The 21861-nt window shown below is 40.7% G+C and overlaps 1 protein-coding gene across 1 annotated transcript in view; it reads right to left on the bottom strand.

Annotated features, from left to right (window-relative positions):
- The window catches only part of cox10 (cytochrome c oxidase assembly factor heme A:farnesyltransferase COX10), a 31402-nt gene extending 20717 nt beyond the window's left edge, over nt 1-10685 (bottom strand). The window contains exons 1-4 of the mRNA XM_070851696.1: nt 10592-10685; nt 9443-9585; nt 8828-9224; nt 8130-8254 (exon numbers count right to left, since the gene is read on the bottom strand). Of these exons, the coding sequence (XP_070707797.1) occupies nt 8130-8254; nt 8828-9224; nt 9443-9585; nt 10592-10622 (696 nt within the window). The 5' untranslated portion in view covers nt 10623-10685. The remainder of the gene's footprint in view (nt 1-8129; nt 8255-8827; nt 9225-9442; nt 9586-10591) is intronic.
- Between the last annotated feature and the right edge of the window lie 11176 nt (nt 10686-21861).

Here is a 21861-nt window from a genome sequence, read left to right as displayed (position 1 = left end):
GGTGGGTGGTTCCCCACCTCTGACTCAAGTTTCAATGGTGTCTGCATCTCGCCGTGTTGGTTACAGAGGACCGTAATCACAGTGTTTTGTCAAAAACTAAAGCCTAATCAGGGAGGTGGAGAGGAGGGGTTCCACCTGCCTGTCAGTCAGTTACGTTCATCCCCTCAGGTTAAGACAACCCTATTGTGGTGAGGTGTGTTTGAGCTTTCAGTGCTGCAGCTTGTTTGGGCAGAGAGACACTTTGCGTGTGAGCAGTGGTGTGTCACTGAAGTGTGATCTCCACAAAAGATGACGAAATGTTGTGTACAACTCCAATTAGAAGCCATGTTTTCCTCTTTTGAAGAAAGACGCCCTGTATTTGTTTGTAAAGGCTTGAGTATAATAGGATCAAAAACAAACTATGGGCAGTTGAGGTGACAAAGTCACACAATAATATTAATATATATGGTGATATAATATACAGTGCATTGTAGGCATTCGGGTTCTAAGTTATCTTCGAAGACACAGAACCAAAAGTTAAGTTGTTACCACTCTATTTATTATGTGAACGTGTCTATTTTTACTATCTAGACTTAACTAATGTGTCCATGGGTGGGGGTCATGATCATTTCCCTGGAATAAAAATGTATTAACCAGAAGTGCCATGAATTACTTTGAATTTCCAGGTCAGCGGATGAGAACCAATGACAACGAGTTTAATTTCAGAATGACAAAGTACTTTATGGCATTTGTGGTATAATTATCGAAGACATTAAATTCAGAGCTTTGGCTCAAAGCATGAGCTTGTATCTTGCATCGTGTGATATACACGTGTTAAAAACTGAGACTAGAGAAAGACTTGTCATAGTCATTTCCTGTATTTCTCTAAATCCACTGTGCTGGACTCATAACATTTGATACAGCTTGTTTTATTGACTGCATGAAGTGAGCTGGTAGTTAAAGGTTTACATCAGTAGGAGAGCTGCGCTGCTTAAAATCAACACCCTGCAAGTACTTAATTAGACTGCTGCTGCTGCCTGCCAATACTCTTTTGAAAATGAATCACCCCTGCTCCAAGTGCATCTACTTTAGTGACTTTATACTGAATCTGTAATTGTTTTAATACTTCCTCTATGATTAAAATGTACAAAACGTATACAGACAATCTCAATAGCTAAATCAGAGACTAGGATTGGATTTAAGGTTATTATTAGAGCCAGGACTTTATAGGCGCTACTTTGGCACTTACAGTACAGTTCTCAATACACTATGTGCTTGTGTAAAGCACAAACAATTTCTTGATCACACACACACACACACACAACACATTACAGTTAAGTTAAAGTGATATAAATAAATAAAAGGTGCTGATCAACTGCAACACTGATGGCAAATTCTTTTAAAATAATTATAAATTACAACACACACAAAATCAATAAATAAATAAACAAAGACATTATTGCAAACCAGAATATTATCAACATCCTTGTATCCATGCCTAACTAACACTTTGCCTGGCAACAGCATTTGCTCTTGCTCACCCCCCAGGCATTATCTTGGGGGTATATAATAGATGGATTTACCCTTCATGACTTTATCAGAGTAGAGCATCTGTCTCCCATCTGAGGCTGCAAGAGATCCATTTGTGCAGTTTGAAATGGATTGGCACCCTGTGGTTGACAAAGACAAAAACCTTTAAAGAAATTAACTATTAAGCAGGACTGTCTGGTTAAATATTCATTTTAATCCAGCACCGCAAGAGAGATACCCATCGAGTCCTTTTTTGTGGTATCTTCCTTGGCAATTAAAAAGGAATTTCCATCCCTTCTCCCAGGCTGAACTAACAGCTTGGTGGAGACCATCAAAACAAAAAACTCAAAACTATCAATGTCAAAGATCAGCTTGCTCTTTTGTTTTAACTAAGCTGCTGGAAAACAAGATCTTAAGAGCACTAAGGAGGGGATTTTATTTTTTGTAAAATCACCCATTTGACTAAGCCTCTGATGTGTTTGGCCTTTAACTCTAAAAAGCTCCCCAACCAAAATGCCCAAAAACATAATCCATTGATGGACAAAACTCTTTTGAACAGTCAATTACGGTACACAGCCAGTGGAACTAACATGACATGCTCTGATACTTTTACAACTCCATCTGTTTTAAGATATCTTTGAAGCCTTCCACAAAAGAAAAACAAATATAGTATGCCCTTTTTTTTGGGAAGGCATCCACTGTAATTCATCAAATGGACTGTGGTATGAGATTGGTGGGGGTAATTCTCAAGTAGGGAAAATAAATTGCACAAAAAGGATGGCAATGTCATCATGCTAAAGGTATTCTATAGCACCCGTTTGAAACCATATCTTCTGTCGCTTCTTCTTAGCAGGGAACAGACACAAATCCAGCGGTGGAAGGGTTTCATTGTCTTTGAAGAGCGCAGTGGTTGGTGGGGTTTAGCGGCTAAGAGGTCTTGTTACAACTAATGATCCTCTCAAGAGGTACCATGCTATGTGAGGTACCCCAAGCTACAAGGAGAGGAGCCCTATCATGGAAAATTGTTGTGGCAGCCTTGACTGTTAGGGCACAGTAAGTCTGCATGCCAAAAGGTAGACTACCACCACCTACTGTGCAGCAGATAGAACGCTATCTACACCTCTGAAGCAGTGACATAGTGAATGGTGTACAACAAGTGTGGAACACTATCATAAAAACCCACAGAGGGTAATGGCTAATAATTGTCTATAACACTGGCATTAACTGGTCATGTGGAGATTTTTTTTTTTTTTTCCAATAAGAAAAAAAAGCACTGGAAGATAAAACGAGAGATGAGTTTGCAAAAAACTGATTGGTGGCTTAATATTATCATATTACCTTGTATTGATTGGTTCATTTCCCCCCTTTTTTCACAAATTCCTTTATTTAAGCTTATGTTAACATGTGGTATTACTTAATGTCCCCGCAACTACGTGCAAAAGGGTTTCAATTCCTACATCGTTCATCTGATGTGGACATAAACAGCCTCAAATCAGAGTTGACAGGCACAGTTTAAACTACATAGTCAGTGTTTCATTTCAAATCAAAAGAGCCAAAGCAAAAAAATATGTTGCAGCCCTAATACTTTCTGACTGCACGGTAATATAAACATTACACATTCTAACTGTGCTGACTTTACCTAATTAAACCAAGTGTGATTTCACCGAGACCATCTTGTAAATTTTCATCAGTGCAGTTGAAAAACATACACACAGATTCATGTATGACAATGGATATTCCTCAAATAATGTTAGAGCATTTCCAGATCACAATTCAGATCACATTTCAGGCAGCAGGATAACAATCTGACCCCCAGATGTGTGGATAAATATGAAGAACAAGATGACTGCCACTGTAAACAATATAAAGATGGTTAAGATAAAGATTGCAACTGGAACAATAGCTCTGTATTGTACTGGCATGTGCTTGAAATAGTATGCTGTGATTAGATTCTGAGGAGCTTGACAATGCTTTTAAAGTTGAAAGCATAAGTGCCCACTAGATATATTGGCTTCATATGATGACATTGCATTGTGTATTGAGATTAAAATAACATCCAACCTCCATCAATTTCAATCCATTTCCATTATTCTGCTGATCAAAAGCTTCTACGTGTGGCTGTAGAAATCATCTAAACTACTGTCAAAATGCTCATTATAGAGCTTTTTTTATACAGCGTTGGCACACTACAAAAAGGTGGTTATTCTACTATTATGGTCTTATCACCGTTGACATTCATAAAATCTAATTATTTTTTCAAACATTTTATAAAATTGTTTATTTTTTATCTTAATAAACTCATGTATTGCATCTTTTAAAAAGATTTTAAGTAAATAATCATTATCATAATATACTGGTAACAGAATTATCTGCACAGCCTATCCCTGTGCTCTGTCATGTACCCATACACGCTAGAAGACGCACACAGAAGGAGGCATGCAGGAGGGTAAATAATGCATGCCTGTACAGGACAGGGGAGAAGGGCGTAGTTTCAAGTGGTAGACTCGGATGGGCTGGGGGCTTGTGGGGGCTCGCTTATGCGTGCCAGCCTCAGACAGCTCACCACACGAGAGACAGAGACACAAAAGAAAACTCACTGTCATGGTCACGAAAGCAGAAATGACACTAGGCAGCCACATAACAAGCCAGGCTGAATTTTCATCAAAACAAACACACGAGTTGACATGGTGTGACTTACATTATAGCCGCTGTCAAAATAGTCAAACAGTACTTATTTGACAGTAAAGGGCCAAATCAAGTCTTTGTTCCACTGCTGGGGACCTCAGACTTCCCCTCGGTCTTTTAGGCTCCAGCCTGAAACTCTCATCTGACCCAATTATCCAATTAGCTGAAGTAGTGGCCAGACTGGAGGGTGATGACGGCTGGAACACCTGTGGAGACTGTGCCTGGTGTGGGGCCCACGGGTCCTAAAGACCAGACCAACCAGCACTTTTTCTACAAATACTATCCTGCAGGAACAGAGGAGTTCTGTAATGAAACCTTTGGTGTCACTTGGAGCCAACTGAGCTTTTTCTCCCAGAGTACAACCTTCTCCAGCTTAACACCTCCACAAAGGCTATAACAGCAGTGGAAGCTGCAATATGGAGGTTTAAACAAAATATAACAGGTTAAGAAAAGTTCATAATTGCCAATCCATGAGAACTACTTGAACTGGAAGCTCAAATAATTACATCTCTTTGCTGCTGGAGCTGACTGTAAGACAGACATGACAGCATTAAGTCTTTTGACTGTGGTGAGAAAACCCTAGACAGTGAAATGCCATTGTTACGTGACTCCAAGTGCTTACACCCTTCCGTCAGTTTCCTAAATAGAGTAACATTTTAAAAGGAAACCACAACATTTCTGTTTGCCCTATGGGCGCTTCCCAATGGGACAAAGAGCAGCCTTGGTGTTTGACAGCTCCACTGACGGCCTGGCTGCCAGTTCCAAAAGCCAAAGCATTTTTCTCTCCCTCAAGGCATTTTCCTCCTTTCCTCAAGGTGATTCGACAGTTGCAGAGCATTAAGGGATTAGGGCCAAGCAGCAGAAGCCATAGGACGAGCTCTTCGCTGGGGTCTTTCTCTGCTTTGATTTCTTGTCAGGAGTTTGTTTGATTTTTCATTTAAATAAGACATCTAGCTTTGATCACAACCACCCACACTAATGGTGAAACACCAGTTATTCCAAGATGAAAGCTAATTTCAAAAAACCCTGGAAGCAGATCTGAAGTAGGATGTTTTTCATCTCCATTCCACTTTTTCTTTTCACGACTATGGAAAACAGATGGATGACCAAAGAGAGATGAGATCAGTTACACACAGGTGAGGGTGTGTTGTTGACAAAAAAGTGCCAACAGGTTGTGTTAGTCCTTTGCAAAGTGTAGAGTACTGCCACAGTGGCAGTGCAACAGGAAATTATGTGTCACACATGACAGCCTTTGTTCCTCTGTGTGTATAATTACGCTGAGGAAAATGACATTCTTCTCAAACAAAGCAACACCAACCACTATTACATCCTATGTAGAAGGGCACATACTTTTCATACCAGACAAGTAAAGGGAGACAAGACACTGCTGTCCTAATGATCCTTTTAACCACCGTTTAAATGAAAGATGTGCCCTCTCCCAACTTTGCCTGATAATCTACTTCAAAGTCAGCCTCACTTCAAGACAGGTGGCTAATTTGTCTGAAACAATAATCCCCATCTCCAATTCTTGCCAGTTCAGACTATGATGGCACGCAAAACATCCCCAAAGACCACAAGGCATAAGGGAGCAGAACGACTGTGACAAATGTTAAAGCCCCGGCTCACATACCAGCTACTAGCCACAAAAAAACAAGTTCTTGGCCTCAAACAGAGTGAGCACTGATGAATTTACAGTTAATACAAATAAAGCCATTAGTGAAAACAGAGAGAAATGTTGAAGTAATATTCCATCAGGGTCTCTTTACAATTCACTGTATATTTATCTACAAAAACCATGTGAAGCATTCCCAAAATACCACACGTTCTACCGCAGCACAATGTTCACCCACATGTGTAAAGTAAAATGAACTCCAAAATCTTGTCGTAATGTACAGCCTCCTTCATCATTTCTATCTGGAAGGTCTATTTTCATTCAGTCAAACAAAAACTTTTCATGAACTCAAGTTTTATGACTGTGCTGTTCTGGTTTAATGCATAGAGAAACATTTAAGAATGCTATGGCAATAAGAATTTATAATATTTTAGTCTAGAATTTTAAAAGTGACACAGCAAGAAGATGGAAACAGATTTGGTCTGCTTAATCCTGTCACATTTTTCCAAATTCTGACATAATTTCAATTTTAATTTCTTTTTTTTAAATGCTAAAATAGATCGGCTTTTCTACAGAATGTGGCTTCCCTGCATGTTTGAAGACACACATATCTAAATTGCAACAAGGATTTGGGCTACATCTGCTCTGAACACCTCTGCCCATGCTCTACCGTCAGTGTGGGTTTGAAACTAGACCTGACAGCAGGACGTCGATAGACAGGTACTGAAAGGCAAATAACATTGTTCCAATGAAATCTGAAGCCATGTCATATCCTAACCTCAGGCTGTGTTAGTGGAGAAAATGAAGACTGACAGGACTTATGTGAGGGTGGGCCCACAAATAATGGGACACCCAGGGTACTAAGAGTGGCAGCAGCCTCTTACATCACTCAACGCCCTGAACGTCTGAGTCTGGGCTACTCTCAGTAGCATAAGGAGAGAGGGACATTTTTCAAATACCTGAGAGATATTTACACACCTGCTCAGTGTGAGGTAGAGGTGCACAGAGGAGCAGAGCTCTGTTTCAGGCCACTGAAGAGACAATACAACTTTAACTTGAGCTATGGACTGACTGACACTATTCAGACCTGACCTGACTACAATAACAAAACTATGCAAACATTTGCACATTTGTATCCATATATGTAACCCTCTGAGGTGACGCACTGGGGGATCAGACTGTACTGATATTATGGAAAGCAAGTTCAGGTCTAGGATGATCAGTATCAGTACAAATTAAGTTAGTTTGACTTGGTGAGGCAATTCATTATTGTTGTAAAACAATGAAGACGGCAGTTGGAGCATTGCTGTTGAGGATATGCTTGGGAGGGTGGTGAGTGGTAGGATAGCCCCAAGGGCAGGAGCCTTTAGTGTAATCAAGGCCTTTGCCAAATTACAGGCCAAAGACACCATTAAGCAGAGTTCAATCTAAGGCTGAGGGAGAGGTCACCCATTATACTAATATCCTTAAGTCACGGAGCAAATTCCTATGTACAACGTCAACAATAAACAGCAGAGAGAGGCCCTACTTATTTGGGGCATTCTAAGTGTCTCGGCACATTGGCTCTCCTTGGTTTATAGCTTTGAAAAAGCTTTCAGCAGGGATATAATAATAGCATTGCAGTCAGTGCAATGCATTTTTGAGATGCATAGCAAAAGAGGAATGTAGAATGGGTAAAAAAAAAAAAAATGGGGGGGGGGCGTGCCGGTCCTTTCAGCATTTTCTAGATCACGGGTATTACTAAAAGGAGAGCTGTGGATTTGTGCGTCTGTCAACAAGCATGTTCATGTTTGTAGAACATGTCAACAAAAAATGTATTATGCATTATAAGGCCAACTGATATCTTGCCAGCTCTTAGACACGTCCTCATCGCTTTCTTTCTAAAAGAAATTGATACTTAAAAAAATTTACTGATTTAAGACCAGAAACATCTGCAGTTTACTGCAATTCCTGATACAATTGCAAAAGCCATGCGTTTGATATTTTTTGCTTTATGGGAGTTTGAGTGAATTGGGTGTGGTTTATCACTCATTTTACACAGCACACACTTCATTAGATCCTGTATAATCCTGCAGTAACTCCTGTCTTTGTGAGACTAATAATGTTCAGTTATCAGTGACAATGCGACGAGGTGTTGATTCAACTCCATGTTCAAACACTGAATGTCGAATGACGTTAGTCACACATTATGCAGTTTTGAAGTCAGAGGGCATGTGCTGTGAAAAGAGCTTTGAGTGGTGTGCAAAGAGCCAAATACAAAAACACACACTCATACATACCGAAATAGACATGCATGGCCTTGTCTGGCCATGAGATAACTAACCTGGTTGATTGAATTGGCAGCACAAGAGGCGAGGCCCGTTCCCAGAGAAGACACGAAGAAGATGATTGGGTCAAACGGCACTGGAGCCATTGCATAGCCTGCTGCGGCAGTCGTTACCACCAGGGCTGAAATCACCAAGCAACAGAAAAGAAAACAGAAAGTTGAAAACTGCAAATGTCCTTATTTGTTGCTGTAGATGCCTGATTCAGTGTAAGCACATTAAAATCTGCAAAACGAACTGTCTTTTACTGCACTCTTTGTATTTGTTTGGACACTAATTAAAATCAGTCAGTAAATAATTATTCATAGGCACTAAAGCCCCACCGGAAGTTGCACATTAAGCGATTTATTGCAAACATGTTCAGATCGACAGCAGAGAAGATTATGCTGCAGGTCTTGATTACCGAGACAATGGCTTTAGACAACAAAGGCTCACCGATGCTTATCAACATATGCTATTGCTCTGCGCTGCTATGAAATCTTGCCTGCCTGCACAGTTCTTATCTACACATGGGAAATAAGCAGGCGCTTTTCTATATGTAGTTATGAACATATCTCAGTTTTTGCTTCATTCATCTGCCATGTTTACCAAGTTCTAACATAGCTGCAGAGATGTGCATGATATTACATGTATTTTGTGTGATTCATTGCATGTATCAACTTCCATCTGTGAAAATCAAGATGACTGTGTACTCTACCTGTGAGTTTGATTTTGGAAAGCTTGGAGTAGATATTTGGCAAGTCGGCCGCATCAACCTTTAGCTGCTTCCACTGTTTGTCTCGACGTGCCTCCTTTGCCTCCTCCGTCTCAATATGGACATGGGGAAGCTCATCTGAACTAAAAACCGTACTGGACACAGAATCTTTCTGTACTGCTGCATGTTCTGTAGAGGGCTTCAAGGTGGATATTCCAGGCTGTGCTTCACTGGAGACATCCTCAGGCTGCAGAACAGTGGGTGTGACCACAGGATCAATAGTTGGTATTCTCTGTACCTGTCTTTCAATGCTGTCATCTCTCTCATCCACAATGGTCAGGGCAGGAGCCTGCTTTGGGATGGCACGTTGGTGAAGCTCACTGCTGTTTTTTGCAACATACTGAAAAAAAAAAACAGGTGGACAAGAAGATTTATGGGACAATTTATTGTTATGGCGGTAAAACCGAATACAAGCATGTACTACAAAGGAAAAAACTCGAGCTATGGTGAAAATAAGACTGTGCAGATAAGCATTTCTAACATTCCACATAACATTTCAAAACTGCAAGGGAAGCTAAAATAAAAGAACAATGAGACACTGGTCCCATTTAAAGATACCTGGCGCTTCAGGAAATTGAGATGCTGGTACGTCAGCCAGTTTGATGGATCTCTTCTGTGCAGCTGAATGAGGCTGCGAGCAGTCTGGTTACATCGAGGAACATTTTGAACTAATTTCTGTTTCACGCTTACACCAACCAAACCTATAAGAAATGTCAAATGCAATGTTAAGACATTTAAATGAACTAAAATGCTGATGGCTTAATTGAAGTTTGTCTGTCATATAATAATATACACACAAGTGACCAAGACTGCAAACCAAGAATACGAAGAAAATAAAAACACAGATCTTGCATTGAACATAGGCGTGCAAATACAAAAGAATCAACAGAATAAAATACAGTATAAAGACCAAAATGAACAATTTGTTATGCATAAAAATAATGCATAACTAAACTCTTAGTTAAAATCATTTATTTCCATCGTGGTCCTAGCCTTCCTAAGTGAAAATCATGATAACCTTACACCATTCCCATTTCCTCACTGAGATTTTGCTGTGATGTAAAATCATGGGGTAATAATGTAGTCACTAAGTTACATGTCAAATAAACTTCACATACACTTAGTTGCTAGTTTATTGGCTAAAATAAGTGCAGTACAGTTATATTCTGCAATGAATCCTACTTTCATGATGTTCAGCTGCAGAGTAAAGTGTTGTGATGAGGCGTTGATTCAAATGTATGGTCATTTTGACAGCTAGTTATACCGACAGGAGTCCCTAACATGTTATACACTCCATTTACATTGAGTAGGGTGGACTGAGAAAAATACAAACACTCCTATGTAATGTAAAGGAGTTGGAGTCATCCCTATATGTAACTGTCACGTAACAGTTATAAAACCCTCATCAAGATCGATTTGCACGTTAACTATTCACGTTGTTAGATAACACACAGCAACAGTTAAGTAACCCCAACGTTGTCGTGATAAAACCAGGCAGTAATTTCCTACTTTTGGTCTCTGTAGATGAGGCTGACTTCTATGTAAGGTCACTGCTAGCTCTCTGCCAAACATCTGAGCTGCTCTCCGGGCAGCTAGCCGGTTAGCTTCCGCATTAGCTTCAAAGGTTGTTTTCACCGGCGACAGTAAAGAACGACTTTAAAATGTGACGATAAGTTAAAGGAAACATCACGTCTCCTCTTGTGTTACCTGACAGTCTGCTACATGGCGTTTTATACATGTTCCCGAATCATAAAGACGGCTCCAGTTTCGACCCCTTCACATGCAGCGAGCCGCCATTTTGACCTCGTTAGGTAAAGAGAAGCACTTCCGGGCCACATGACGTCAGCGGTCCGCGTGCTGCAGATATTTTCAAACAAGAAGCAAATAATTATAAAATAAAATAATAATATTCCCGGAATGAAATTTTTGAAATGTATTTATCATATTACCACGCTGTGCATATATTAATTACCATAATGTACCTCTAACGTTATTTTCTACTGTTTAATATGAACTAATAACTAACAAGTAGATTTAATCTATAATCATATTAGACGAAATAACAAAGCAGAAAATAAAATAACAATTAAATACATCAAGATAGTAATTTAATTGACTTGTAATTATATTGTCTTGTTTGTGCATACTGTGTAAAATCATATACAGTCTCGGTTTTCAAAAGGCTTTTTTCACAGATGACATTTTGACATGTCAAAGTGAGAAAACCTAATATTAATGCTGATTGGGTGACATTTAGCTGCATCAGTTTCAGGACCCTGGTACTGTGCATATTGGCTCTTTGTCCCACTGTCACAGTTTACTGGGACACTTGAATAGACTGAAAGCTTAAAACTTAGAATGAGCCCTTTACATATTCACATGTAACAGGTCCTCTTCCACAGAGTCCACCATGTTGCACTGCAATGTTTCTACAGTAGCCCAGAATGGACAAATGAGGGCTTTACACATTTTTATGCTTCAGTTTGGTGGAGCAAGTGCACCAGTTGGAAGATGACGAAGAAGAAAGAGGAGGGATTCTTGCAAATGGAGGATGATACTTATTTGGCACAAGAAAAAGCAAGGGGGTGTTAATCCTCGTCTGCCGCTGTAGATTCACGTATACGCTTGCAAAGAGAGGGATAAACCGAGGGGTAATCAGTTGGATGCAGTCTGCAGCCTCACCGCTAAATGACACTACAGCCTACACACTACATCTTTAAAGTAATGTGTGACAAAATGTGTTTACTTGTAACAAACACCAGTTGGGGTTTTATTTTTTCAGAGGCCAGGTTGCCAGAAGACCCCTGTCACTGACCAATAAATCTGATTTGAAGATGGGATTCATTTAATTCAAAATTGCCGTCTAATTCAATGTCTGGCTTTTTTCCTCCTGCCCTTGTACGTCCTCTGACTAGCCCAGCTGTTTGGCCTGTTATTTATGTGCACGATCATCGAATTGTCCCTGGCCGCCATGGCCAACAAGATGGAAACCTTCTGATTAATACTCCCTCCACTGCTTTCACTTTGCAGCCTTTGCTTTATTGAAACAAAGATAATAAAACAGTATGATTGTCTGTTTTGGCGCAGGGTTTCCTCGAACAATAACATTTTACTGAACCAGGAGGAGGATTATTATGCTGCTCTGATTGTAGAGCTCAAATTCAATATGATAAAAAACATTTATTTGTGTTTGTTTAAGAATTAAATTCAAGGTCATCTAATTTAGCAATTGTTGTGCACTGTACAAATATGGTTCATTATGCAGTAGAATTATACGACATGTTTCATTTGCTTTATGAATGGTCATGATGCAACGTCCTGTACAATCACAGGTGTTCTGTATGGACTCAAATCCCACTGCAATCCAAGCTGAGCATCCAATTCTCCTGATTCATCTCATCCATTCCACTCTACTGCCAGCTCCTCCTTCCCTGCTAAGATTACATGGTGTAATCTTCATGCACCATCAAGATGCAGGGGCTGATGAATGCCAACAATACACACAAGGCCATCCCAGATCCTGCACAAGAGCATCTTTATTGCAGGAGATAACCATTATGTTCTGTTCTACAAGATTTCATTCCACGCTGACCTGGTCAACCTCTTTGGGTTTGGTTTTAATATGAGTGCTGAAAAGGAGGTTTATTGCTTGGTTTTACACCATACTATTTATTTCTGGGATACTGTTCTACAATTTCAGTGTTCGACGCTTACTTCATTTTGCTTTTCCAGCTTTGCAGAAATACTGTTTCTGTGAGTACAATCAAACCTGCCAAGTTTATGGTTGTGCAGGCACTCCGTAAAACCATAATCTTTTGTATAGTAATCTGTGAGCTACCACACAGATGACTGACATCCTTAACAGGATGTCAGGGCCTGACATTAACAAACAGGCTCATTCATGACTACGCAGCCGTCCCTCCTCCTCTGGAGTGGAATGGAATAATATTTTGTTTATAGCATCAAGGACTAGTCAATCCCTTGCCAACGAGTGTGGTTTGGACTAGCTCAGGCAAATCAATTCCAAGGAATGAGCACTCCTTATCGTTCTACTGACCACTGGCCTGGAAACTCAGGTTAATGCATTTCAACTATATAATTTGTTTTTTTATTCATGTGTTCATCACCAGTATATCTTTAATGTAAAAGTGGATATACAATACAACCCTCAATGCAAGTTGTTATTGAAGGTTTGAAGTACTGACATGCTGACACATTGTTAGTATAGTATTGTTTTACTAAAGTCAGGAAGCTCTACTTGTTTAGATAATTGCACGAGGCACCCCAGTGGGTTTAGACAAAACCAAACATGCTTTTGATACCTTCTGTCCATAAGGTGGACCAAAAGACAGGGTCTGAGGAACAGATGGACAAAATGGAGCGGAATGGCTCAGTAACAATAGGAGGAGTTTGTGAGGTCTGTTCATCCTGACGGGGTCTTTCAAAGGATCTTTACAGTTATCCTAGCTCTGGTGGTGGTCTCAGTGTGGGGGCCATTTAACGTGCTGCTTTCACTGCACCTTGACAATAAAGAAATGGCTGTAAACATCCTCTCCGGAGAGAAACAAACACACAAAAGGTTCCATGGCTTGTATTGTATGAGGGCGATGACATAGTTTATCAGAGAAAAAGCTGATGTCAGATCAGTGCTAGCCCTGTGGTGGTGTGTAGTTTCAGGATGGGTTTTGAATTTTTGTGTATTTGGAGTCATAGTGAAATAAGACTTGGAGGAAAACAATGGCTGCCTCTTAATATTTGTAGGCCGGTAATAGCTCTAATAAATGAGCCTGAAGTAAAAACAGTGACAGTTACCAAGTAACTTAGCACCATATGTGAAGCATTCAAAAAATGGGAAGTGAAGACCACAGTAACGGTAACATTTCTTCAAAAATAACAAATGATCGCTTAAAATCCTTTGTTACCTTTGTTACCAAATGATTCCAAAGTAGCATATTTAGCTTAAAGGAGAGAAAAGACAAACTACTTTAAAGTGGGACATAGATGTCAATAAGATTGATGGGCTAGAACAGTGTTAGGATCTCTGGCTGTCTGGTTAACTGTGAAGTTGGTGTGGCAAGAGGAAAACGGGTCTCTTTAGCAATTTCAAGGGTCCAGGAATTTACTCAGTTTTCTATTTAAAACACAGCTCCTTGGCGCTTGGTGGTGAAAAGGTGACATGCTGAATCAATTGAAGGTAGCATGGGCCCCAGGTTGTGTAAGCAAAGTGCTGAAGGGTCATTTATAGACATTAATAGGAAAAGCCCTGTTGCTACTCGCAAACTGCCTGCTGCCCACATATGGCCCTTCCCGAAACAGCCAAATCATTTTTTATTCTAGTTTTACACGTCTCACAATGGGGAACACACTAAGCGCCTATAATGAGACACCCCCCCCTCCCAGGAAGCCCCAATAAATGGCATAGTCAAATAACGGAGGCCTCCAAGACCTGTCATCGCCCCAGTTCATCTGCTCTGATTTACAAGCACTGTCCCAGAGCCTTTAGTGCCATCACTAATCCCGTGGGGTTGACCATCTGAACAGCAGTGGAGTCAGGCCTTCTAAAAAAACAGAAAGCAGCAGACAGTGCTGCATAACTCCAAGTAGAAACAGATGCAGAGATGTTCTCCTGTTTATAATTGATTTTCAAGGGCAACATCTTGTTGTCATAGTTCGTCTAATGAGCTCCTGGCTGGCGCCCTGTTGCTTGTCAACCACAGGGTGTCAGATGGAGCGGTCGTCCACCACCCTGCCCCCACTGGAGTGGCACCATGCTGGAGCGCTGACATCACCCATGGTATTTTCCATGTGGGACAAACCCCTGTTCTCTTTTAAAAGCATATCCGACTTCTTTTTAAAAGTATTTTGAGAGGGTGAAGCATCCAAAACCTCCAGAGGAGAACTGTTGTCCCCCCCAGCTGCTGGCCGGAGGCCTGCCCTCTTTACATGGACAACAGGTATCTTCAGGCGCTATGGCTGCCAATGTTTATGTCTGGGATCACGGGTGTCTTTGTGGGCCTCCAAGGCTAAGCCTCTAATTGGCCATGGCTCATCAATCACACAGAGTAACCCTTTTCACCCAAAGTCTCATCCAAACAGCAAAGAGGAATGAGACCCATGGAATGGACTCTATGCCTCCCAAAGGCCTAAATGTAGGCTTTGGGAGGGGCAAGTGGTTTGTGAGAAACCACACTTATTCCAAGCTGATGTCAAGCAATGTATGCATCTGTCCTTTGTCTCTCCTGACATGCATAGAGTACTTCCCCTTGACATTAAACTAAAAAAACATATAGGTGCGTCACCCCAGATGATGCACCAATGCTCAGACTGGAATACATGCAGTGTTAAACAAATTCTGATCTAACTTGAATCTCATTACATCCATGTAATATTAGTTCAAGGAAAACAGACAAACATCTGGCTTCACTTTGTTTCTTATTTGCTGTTTTCATTTGAACTTGACCTCACGGTGATTTATTGAGCGGGTGTGAATGAGAGCGTTTCTTCCATTCGACTTCATTATCTCTGTGTGGTGGCAGCGCCTGGCGAGTGGGCATGCGGCATCGGACAAGGTGACAGTGTGCAGGCAAAGTGTGTACGACAATAATCCAGAAGCATGCTCTAGACAGGGTCAGAGGGGTCGTAACAACTCCTCAGCCATTGTGCAGACATTATTTGGTTTGGCTGAACTCTCAAAGTCCAGGATTTGGCCACAGCGTAACGCAGAGCCCACAAATTTGTCAAGAGGAATAAGGAAAAGTCCACAGCACATGCGGTTTATGGGGTCACGGCAAAGTCTCCACATTTCCTCACATCCAGAGACGGCATGCACAACATTCAGCGTGTTTTTTCCATTAGTGTGGGCGTGTTTATTTATTTATTTAACTATTCTGTCATGCTTTTATCCTTCTGTCCCTTAATTCAGTCATTGAATTCATCAAGTTAGCTTGTCTGTCATGTTTGTCCATCAGAAACTTGGGTGAATGAGGTCATGGAGGTTTGACGAAGAACAAATCAAACAAAACTGGGTTACTATGCTTCCATTTGCCGTATCATAAACACAAATACGCACACTAAACCACCCTGAAGCCGGACCATGTCCAATTCTCTTCAGTAACCGAGAGTAATCGGCTGTGTCATCCTCGTCATAAATCTCCAAGTACGGCAGTGGCTTCCAGCCCAGATGGGAATAGGCCGTGTTCAGTCACACTTGCCTCCGCGTCATAAATCCATGGCCATCTTTGCAGGATCGGTTTCCTGTTTTGCGTGTATCTCCCAACAGAGGAGTACACGGGGGAGGCGAGGACATTGAAAGACCGCAGTCTCCTGAAGAAGTCAATTTGTAAAATGGACTGTCTCTTCCTCCCTGCTGAAATAATGTTGGGTTTCGAAGCAATTTTTTACCATCAGATGCAGATTTGCAGCTTGGTCCGTGTAGCAGGAAGCCTGTGAATGGATGGGAAAAACAGGAACACCCTAGGTTAACAATGGTTACATTTTTAAACTAAAATTCTTGAAAGAAAAAAAACACTTTTATTGTAAGTATGATCTTTTCTTTTCCAGTAACTGTAAATTTAACGGCAAGGGAAGGACACATGGAAAATAAAGTACGAGGTTGTCAATTTTGAGCCCTTCTGGCAAACTGAAATTGCAGACACATGGTGAATTTGTGGATACAAAAACAGACAATAGAATAAAATGCCATTTTTATTGAGGAGATGTCCCCAGTCTGTCTGACATTCATTCCGATCGACCTAATCATAAACCATAACCTAATCCTGCCTTGTATTGTTGCATTTGCTGCGACTCTAGTTTACATTTGTGGGAATATAGGTCTTCTGCCATAACAACATAAAATAAAAGTGGTTATTGAACAAAAAAAAACAATATTTTGATGTGTCATTCAGATATTCCAGTTGATCAGTCAGTCAGTTTGAGTCAGTTTTGCACTTGATTCTTGTCTTTGTATCCTCCATCAGAACCTTCTTTGCACTTCACTTACTCTTTTTTTAATAACAGTCTCTCCGCCATATAAATTGGCTTGAACCTGAAGTATATTTAACATTTTATTTCCCTGTCAGACACTTTCTGTAATGACTACGGACCATTCCTTACTCTCTGAGAAAATGTTTAATTCTCTCTGGAAACCAGCGAGTTTCACACACCATGCGATAGCCTCAAGGCCAGAGGAGGACCTTCCTGGCTGCAGGTCAGCATGCATGGCTGGCTGTATGACAGAGTCTTGGCAGCTGTGGTCTAAAGGTTCTTGTAAGGCAGAAATATATAGTAGCCTACATTCCTGGGTGCTGCTCTTATCTGTGGGGACAAAGGTGCTCTACATGTTATCGTGACGGTCTGTACTGTGTACTGTGGTAGTGGCTTGTTCATCATTTCCCCAACCCCCGAACACCACCTGCCCATATAGGGATGTAGCGTAGGGAGTGACAATCAGATGTTATAAGATTACACTATCCAATCACAGTCATCATAATCCAACTCATAATGATGATAATATAATTTTAATTAAAACCATTTTGAAACCAAATTATAACAAAGAACTCATTAAATGAGGAATTAAATTTTATTTCAAACTCTTCTGCAATCTGCCTGTGCTGCAAATAAAGTGGTTCCAATTTTGAATTTTGTTTTCATAATTGCAATTTGAAGCAGAATCTCTGATAGTTTGTAAGAAATTACATTTTGAAAGTAACAAAAAAAAAAGAATGAAAGTAAGAATATAACCAAGAAGCTTGTTCTGTAAGTGGTTACGTTGTCACAGCAGCCCCCCTCTTTTTGGAAAGTGGCAGAATGACAAAGTGCACAAGAAAAGCGCAGTGGCAGAAAACGAGGGAATCCTATCAGTGCATGAATTTAATTACCACTCAGACGGCTCCACATAATGAGGAAAAGGTGGATGTGTTAGAGACTTGCATAATTCATTTTGCTTTTCTCATTTAATTCTGCCCCAGCCTCCTCACCACCACCCCGTATTTCCTGCCTGGTGCCACATTTCTCTGATCTATGATCAATAATTTCTTTTAAACCAAAAACATTTGCATAGGGAGAATTATCTGTGCAGTATGAGCTGCTGAGCCAGAACTTCCACAGCAATTGGGATTACAGGTGGTTAGATCACCTTTCATGTTGTGCTCTTCCTCTTTCTCTTCTTAATATTTGTTCTCCAGTTGTGATAAATGGCCGTGCAGCCCGCCCACCGGAGTCAGGACTGTAGAATGCCACTTACACCAGGTGCTTTTACAGCAGCCCCGGGTGGGCAATAAAAGAGACAGTAATCCATTTCCTAATTAGGTGGTGATGTCATACTGGTGAACAGGAACATATGACCAACAGTAACACATTTATGGAATCAATCAGTCATAAATTCTATAAAATAAAGCAAATTCTGCTGCTGTAGAGCAAACAAACAAGCTAGTAACACTCGTTCAACTAAAAACTACAGGTTGAATTTTACTGAGGACAGAATTTATAAAAACCCAGTGAGGGGTTTCTGTGTCTGCAGCTCTGTGAAGCTTTAAACTCAATGTTCCGTACGCTTGAATCCCAAAGACTCTCACCAGCGTCCTCATGGGAAGCAATTTCCAGTAAACAAACTCACATAAGCTTAGGATGTACAGGATTTTGAACATTTGTTTATCTACTCTGGTTCATGAGCATCCGTGATTCCATTTACCAGCATTGGAGCATCTCTGTTCTGCTCCCCTGAACAGCTAAGACCTGCAATGCCCATAAAAATACAGCTCAGGCAACTTTATATCTGTAGACTGAACATATTGATAAAACTACTGAATAAAGTCTTGGTTCTGTGATTTTCACCTATAAAACTATTCACTGAGTCGATCAACAAGCTCCTGACTGTGCGCACACATCACCAAGAGAAGCTTAAATCAGCTTTAGAAATGCAACTAGTTAATTAGTGTGAAAATGTTTCCATCCCCGGATATATTACTGTGTGCAACCCTTTATGTGCTATCATATGTTAGCTGGCAACACAGAAGCTGTGCTGTGGTCCATCTCCCTGAAGGTGCTTGTCTTTCAAAAGACCTCTGGGTTCATTTACAGAGCATTAAAGCTTTCATTAGGCTGAATTCCTGAGTTTTTACAATAAACTACCAATTGCCCGACGTTATGAGCTAGATGTCGCCACACTAAACATTTTACACGTGTCTTTCAGCGGAGTGTGTTTTGTGTGAATGTGCATCTAAGGCGTAATGTACGCACAAATGCCAGAAGAGCGCGTGTGTCTATGTGTGTGTATGTGAGTGAGTTTGCAGGATGACGGGACTGGTTGTTTGAAACTTGACCCAGGGGCCAGTCGGACTCATGAAGGGCCTCTTTCATGTCCCCTTCCCATCCGGTGTCTGACTTGAATCGTCCTGCCTGAATCAAGTGCTTCCTTATGCCAAATATTTACTCGGCTTCTTAAGAATATTAAACAGGCCTTTCTGTGAAGGGACGAATAAACACTGGTGATGTGTAGCATGTATGTGTTACGGTGTCACTCAAACGCCTGCGGCTCTCAACAGAAAATAGACACTCTGTCACCTTGTTTTTCTCATTCCTTCCTAAACCCCACCTGACTACTCAGAGATGGCAATCAAAACTCAAGAGAAATCCACACGAAGTCGCTCAATAAATGTCAGTGCTATATCGGCCTCAGCACTGATTTATTTATTTGTTTCTTCCCCAACTTGATTCTTTTTCTTTTTAGGACATTTGTGCCAGGTGGGATAGTCATTATCTGGCATCCACAGGACAGGAGGAGGAAGACCAGAGGAGCAGATGGACATTCTGTACTCAGGAGTCTCGGGATACTTTATAGGACTTGAGGGCTGTTGTGACGGTCTCAAGTGCTGCAACTATAAGTTCAACCGGCAGCATTCCTGCAAAAGCAACACTCAGAAATGGATGCTGTCTTGAAATTGTTAATTAAGCAAAGAAAGAGAAAGGGTGTCTACAATTCCAGATGGGGAGAGGAGAAGAAATGTGTCAGCTTTTCAAAGTGCAATATGTCAACAAGTCACAGGAAGAACATTAAACAACATGTGCAACACACTGTGGTGTATGCTCCATACTGTGTGTATGCCTGTGTGCTTCAAGTCCCAAAACAGTATGTGCACCTTCAGTGAGAGCGTGTAGTGTATGTGTGTGTGCAGCTGTGTGTGTTGTAGTTAAAAATTTCTGTTGTCCGGATTCAGGTGGGCGCACACTTTGAAGGGCCTATAAATACTGCTGGACTAATTTGATTTAAACTAACATAGAAAACAAGTTTTGACCTCTCAATGAAAAACAGCTGTGTGCTAGATGTGGTAGCCACGTTGAGAAGCCATCTTTTCAGTGTGTGTGTGTGTGTGTGTGTGTGTTTATTCCCCTAGTGGCACATTGTCTCCAGCTGGATACCTTTTAGCACAATACAGACATGTTTCATAGTCAGAGGCTTTTGGTACTCTTGCTGCTGATCATCAAAACTTAGTTATAAAGAATTGCCGGCAGGTTGAGAACACCTGTGCTTTTACTGGCTGGCTGCTCCCATCTTAATGAACAAAAATGGAGCTGTGATTTATGATAGATTCCTCTTTTGCATCTGCATGTGATATTGCTCTGTGATAGATTTGGTATCCTTAATATTTGAAAAAGAGTAATGTTGAACATTTGTCTTAATCTTTGCAGGCTTTTATCTTTAAATATAGAAAAAAATATGAGCTGTTGTTTAGTAGTGAAAGACAGAACCACTGTCATGATTTAGCAGCCTAAGATGTAAAACAGGAACCTGCACAGCATACACACTGTGGCACCCAAATCCCTCCCAGTCCGACATCCTGATAGCTTGAAAAGCGGAAACTCCATCGTGCCATTTTCACATGCCAAATCAAATTGCCTCTGTGGCTGGTAGCACCTGTTTTTAGTCACTTAATTCAAATTAAACTCCAGATTTTCCCCCAACAAAATTACATTTGCTGATAAAATTCTGAATCTGCCATGGTCATTTAACTGAACAAATTAGATTTGCCCATGTCCAGATCATCAAGATGAATGCACAAGTGTGTATGCAGTCCCTCCTGCAACACACCAGCAACATGCCGTGTGGGAAATCTCGGCCCTCAGATCTTTACTGGCACACAAAGCCCCTGGGAACCTCTCTGACAATCACTCATATTCTGTAAAGATGTGTTTTGACCTCTGCTGCAAAGTGTGAAGGATATCAGTTATCAGACACATGAAGGATTTTATTCCCTCGTGTCAAGTGTTTCTAATTACACCCAGAACATCACTGTTTTCAGCTGTAGATGTATGATTTGTTTGTCCCATGGGTTGTCTTTTTTTTTTTTTTTTTTTGGAGTGGAAAGAGAAGTTGATGGTTTCATTCACTTGTATTATCATTGTTTTCACATTTACATAATTTTTACATCTTTTTTGCTGCTTGAAGGTAAACTATAAACATAACGAAGTCAGGTACTAACTCCATAAACTAACTGTATTTTATTTTTTCAGTTCAGTTTTTGCAACATTTCCTGACAAAGTGGTTCCCATTGCTAGATTCTTCCGTGAGGTTTTCCATAAACAAAATGTTTACTGCAGCTTTTCACATTCACAAGGAAACCAAAATCCAGAGGTCACACTTCTAAGCCTTGGGAACAAAGTAGGAAGAGATTATATGTGGTATCTCGTAGAAAACAAGTGAAAGAAAACAGCCTCAAGATATTGGCACCAGGATCACAGTATCCATTTTTTTGACATTTCGTACAAACTACCAGTGTGCTCAGCAGCGGTAATGGTTGGAGAAAATGGATAGTCAAGGTTCATCTGAGGGCAAACTTCTTCATGGATGGGTATCTCTGGAGCAGTGTAGTCTTTTTAATTTTGGAAATGCACTCTTTGACTGCAGCTGGAATTCCACCCTGTACTGGACACACTCCCATCATTAGGTGTTGGAGGAGTCTCTGCTAGTGGTTTGGATCACA

Source organism: Pempheris klunzingeri, chromosome 20 (assembly GCF_042242105.1).
Source record: "Pempheris klunzingeri isolate RE-2024b chromosome 20, fPemKlu1.hap1, whole genome shotgun sequence".
Classification (NCBI taxonomy): domain Eukaryota; kingdom Metazoa; phylum Chordata; class Actinopteri; order Acropomatiformes; family Pempheridae; genus Pempheris; species Pempheris klunzingeri.
The sequence above is the reverse complement of the archived record's forward strand: the minus strand, read 5'-3'. Positions and strand labels throughout refer to the sequence as shown.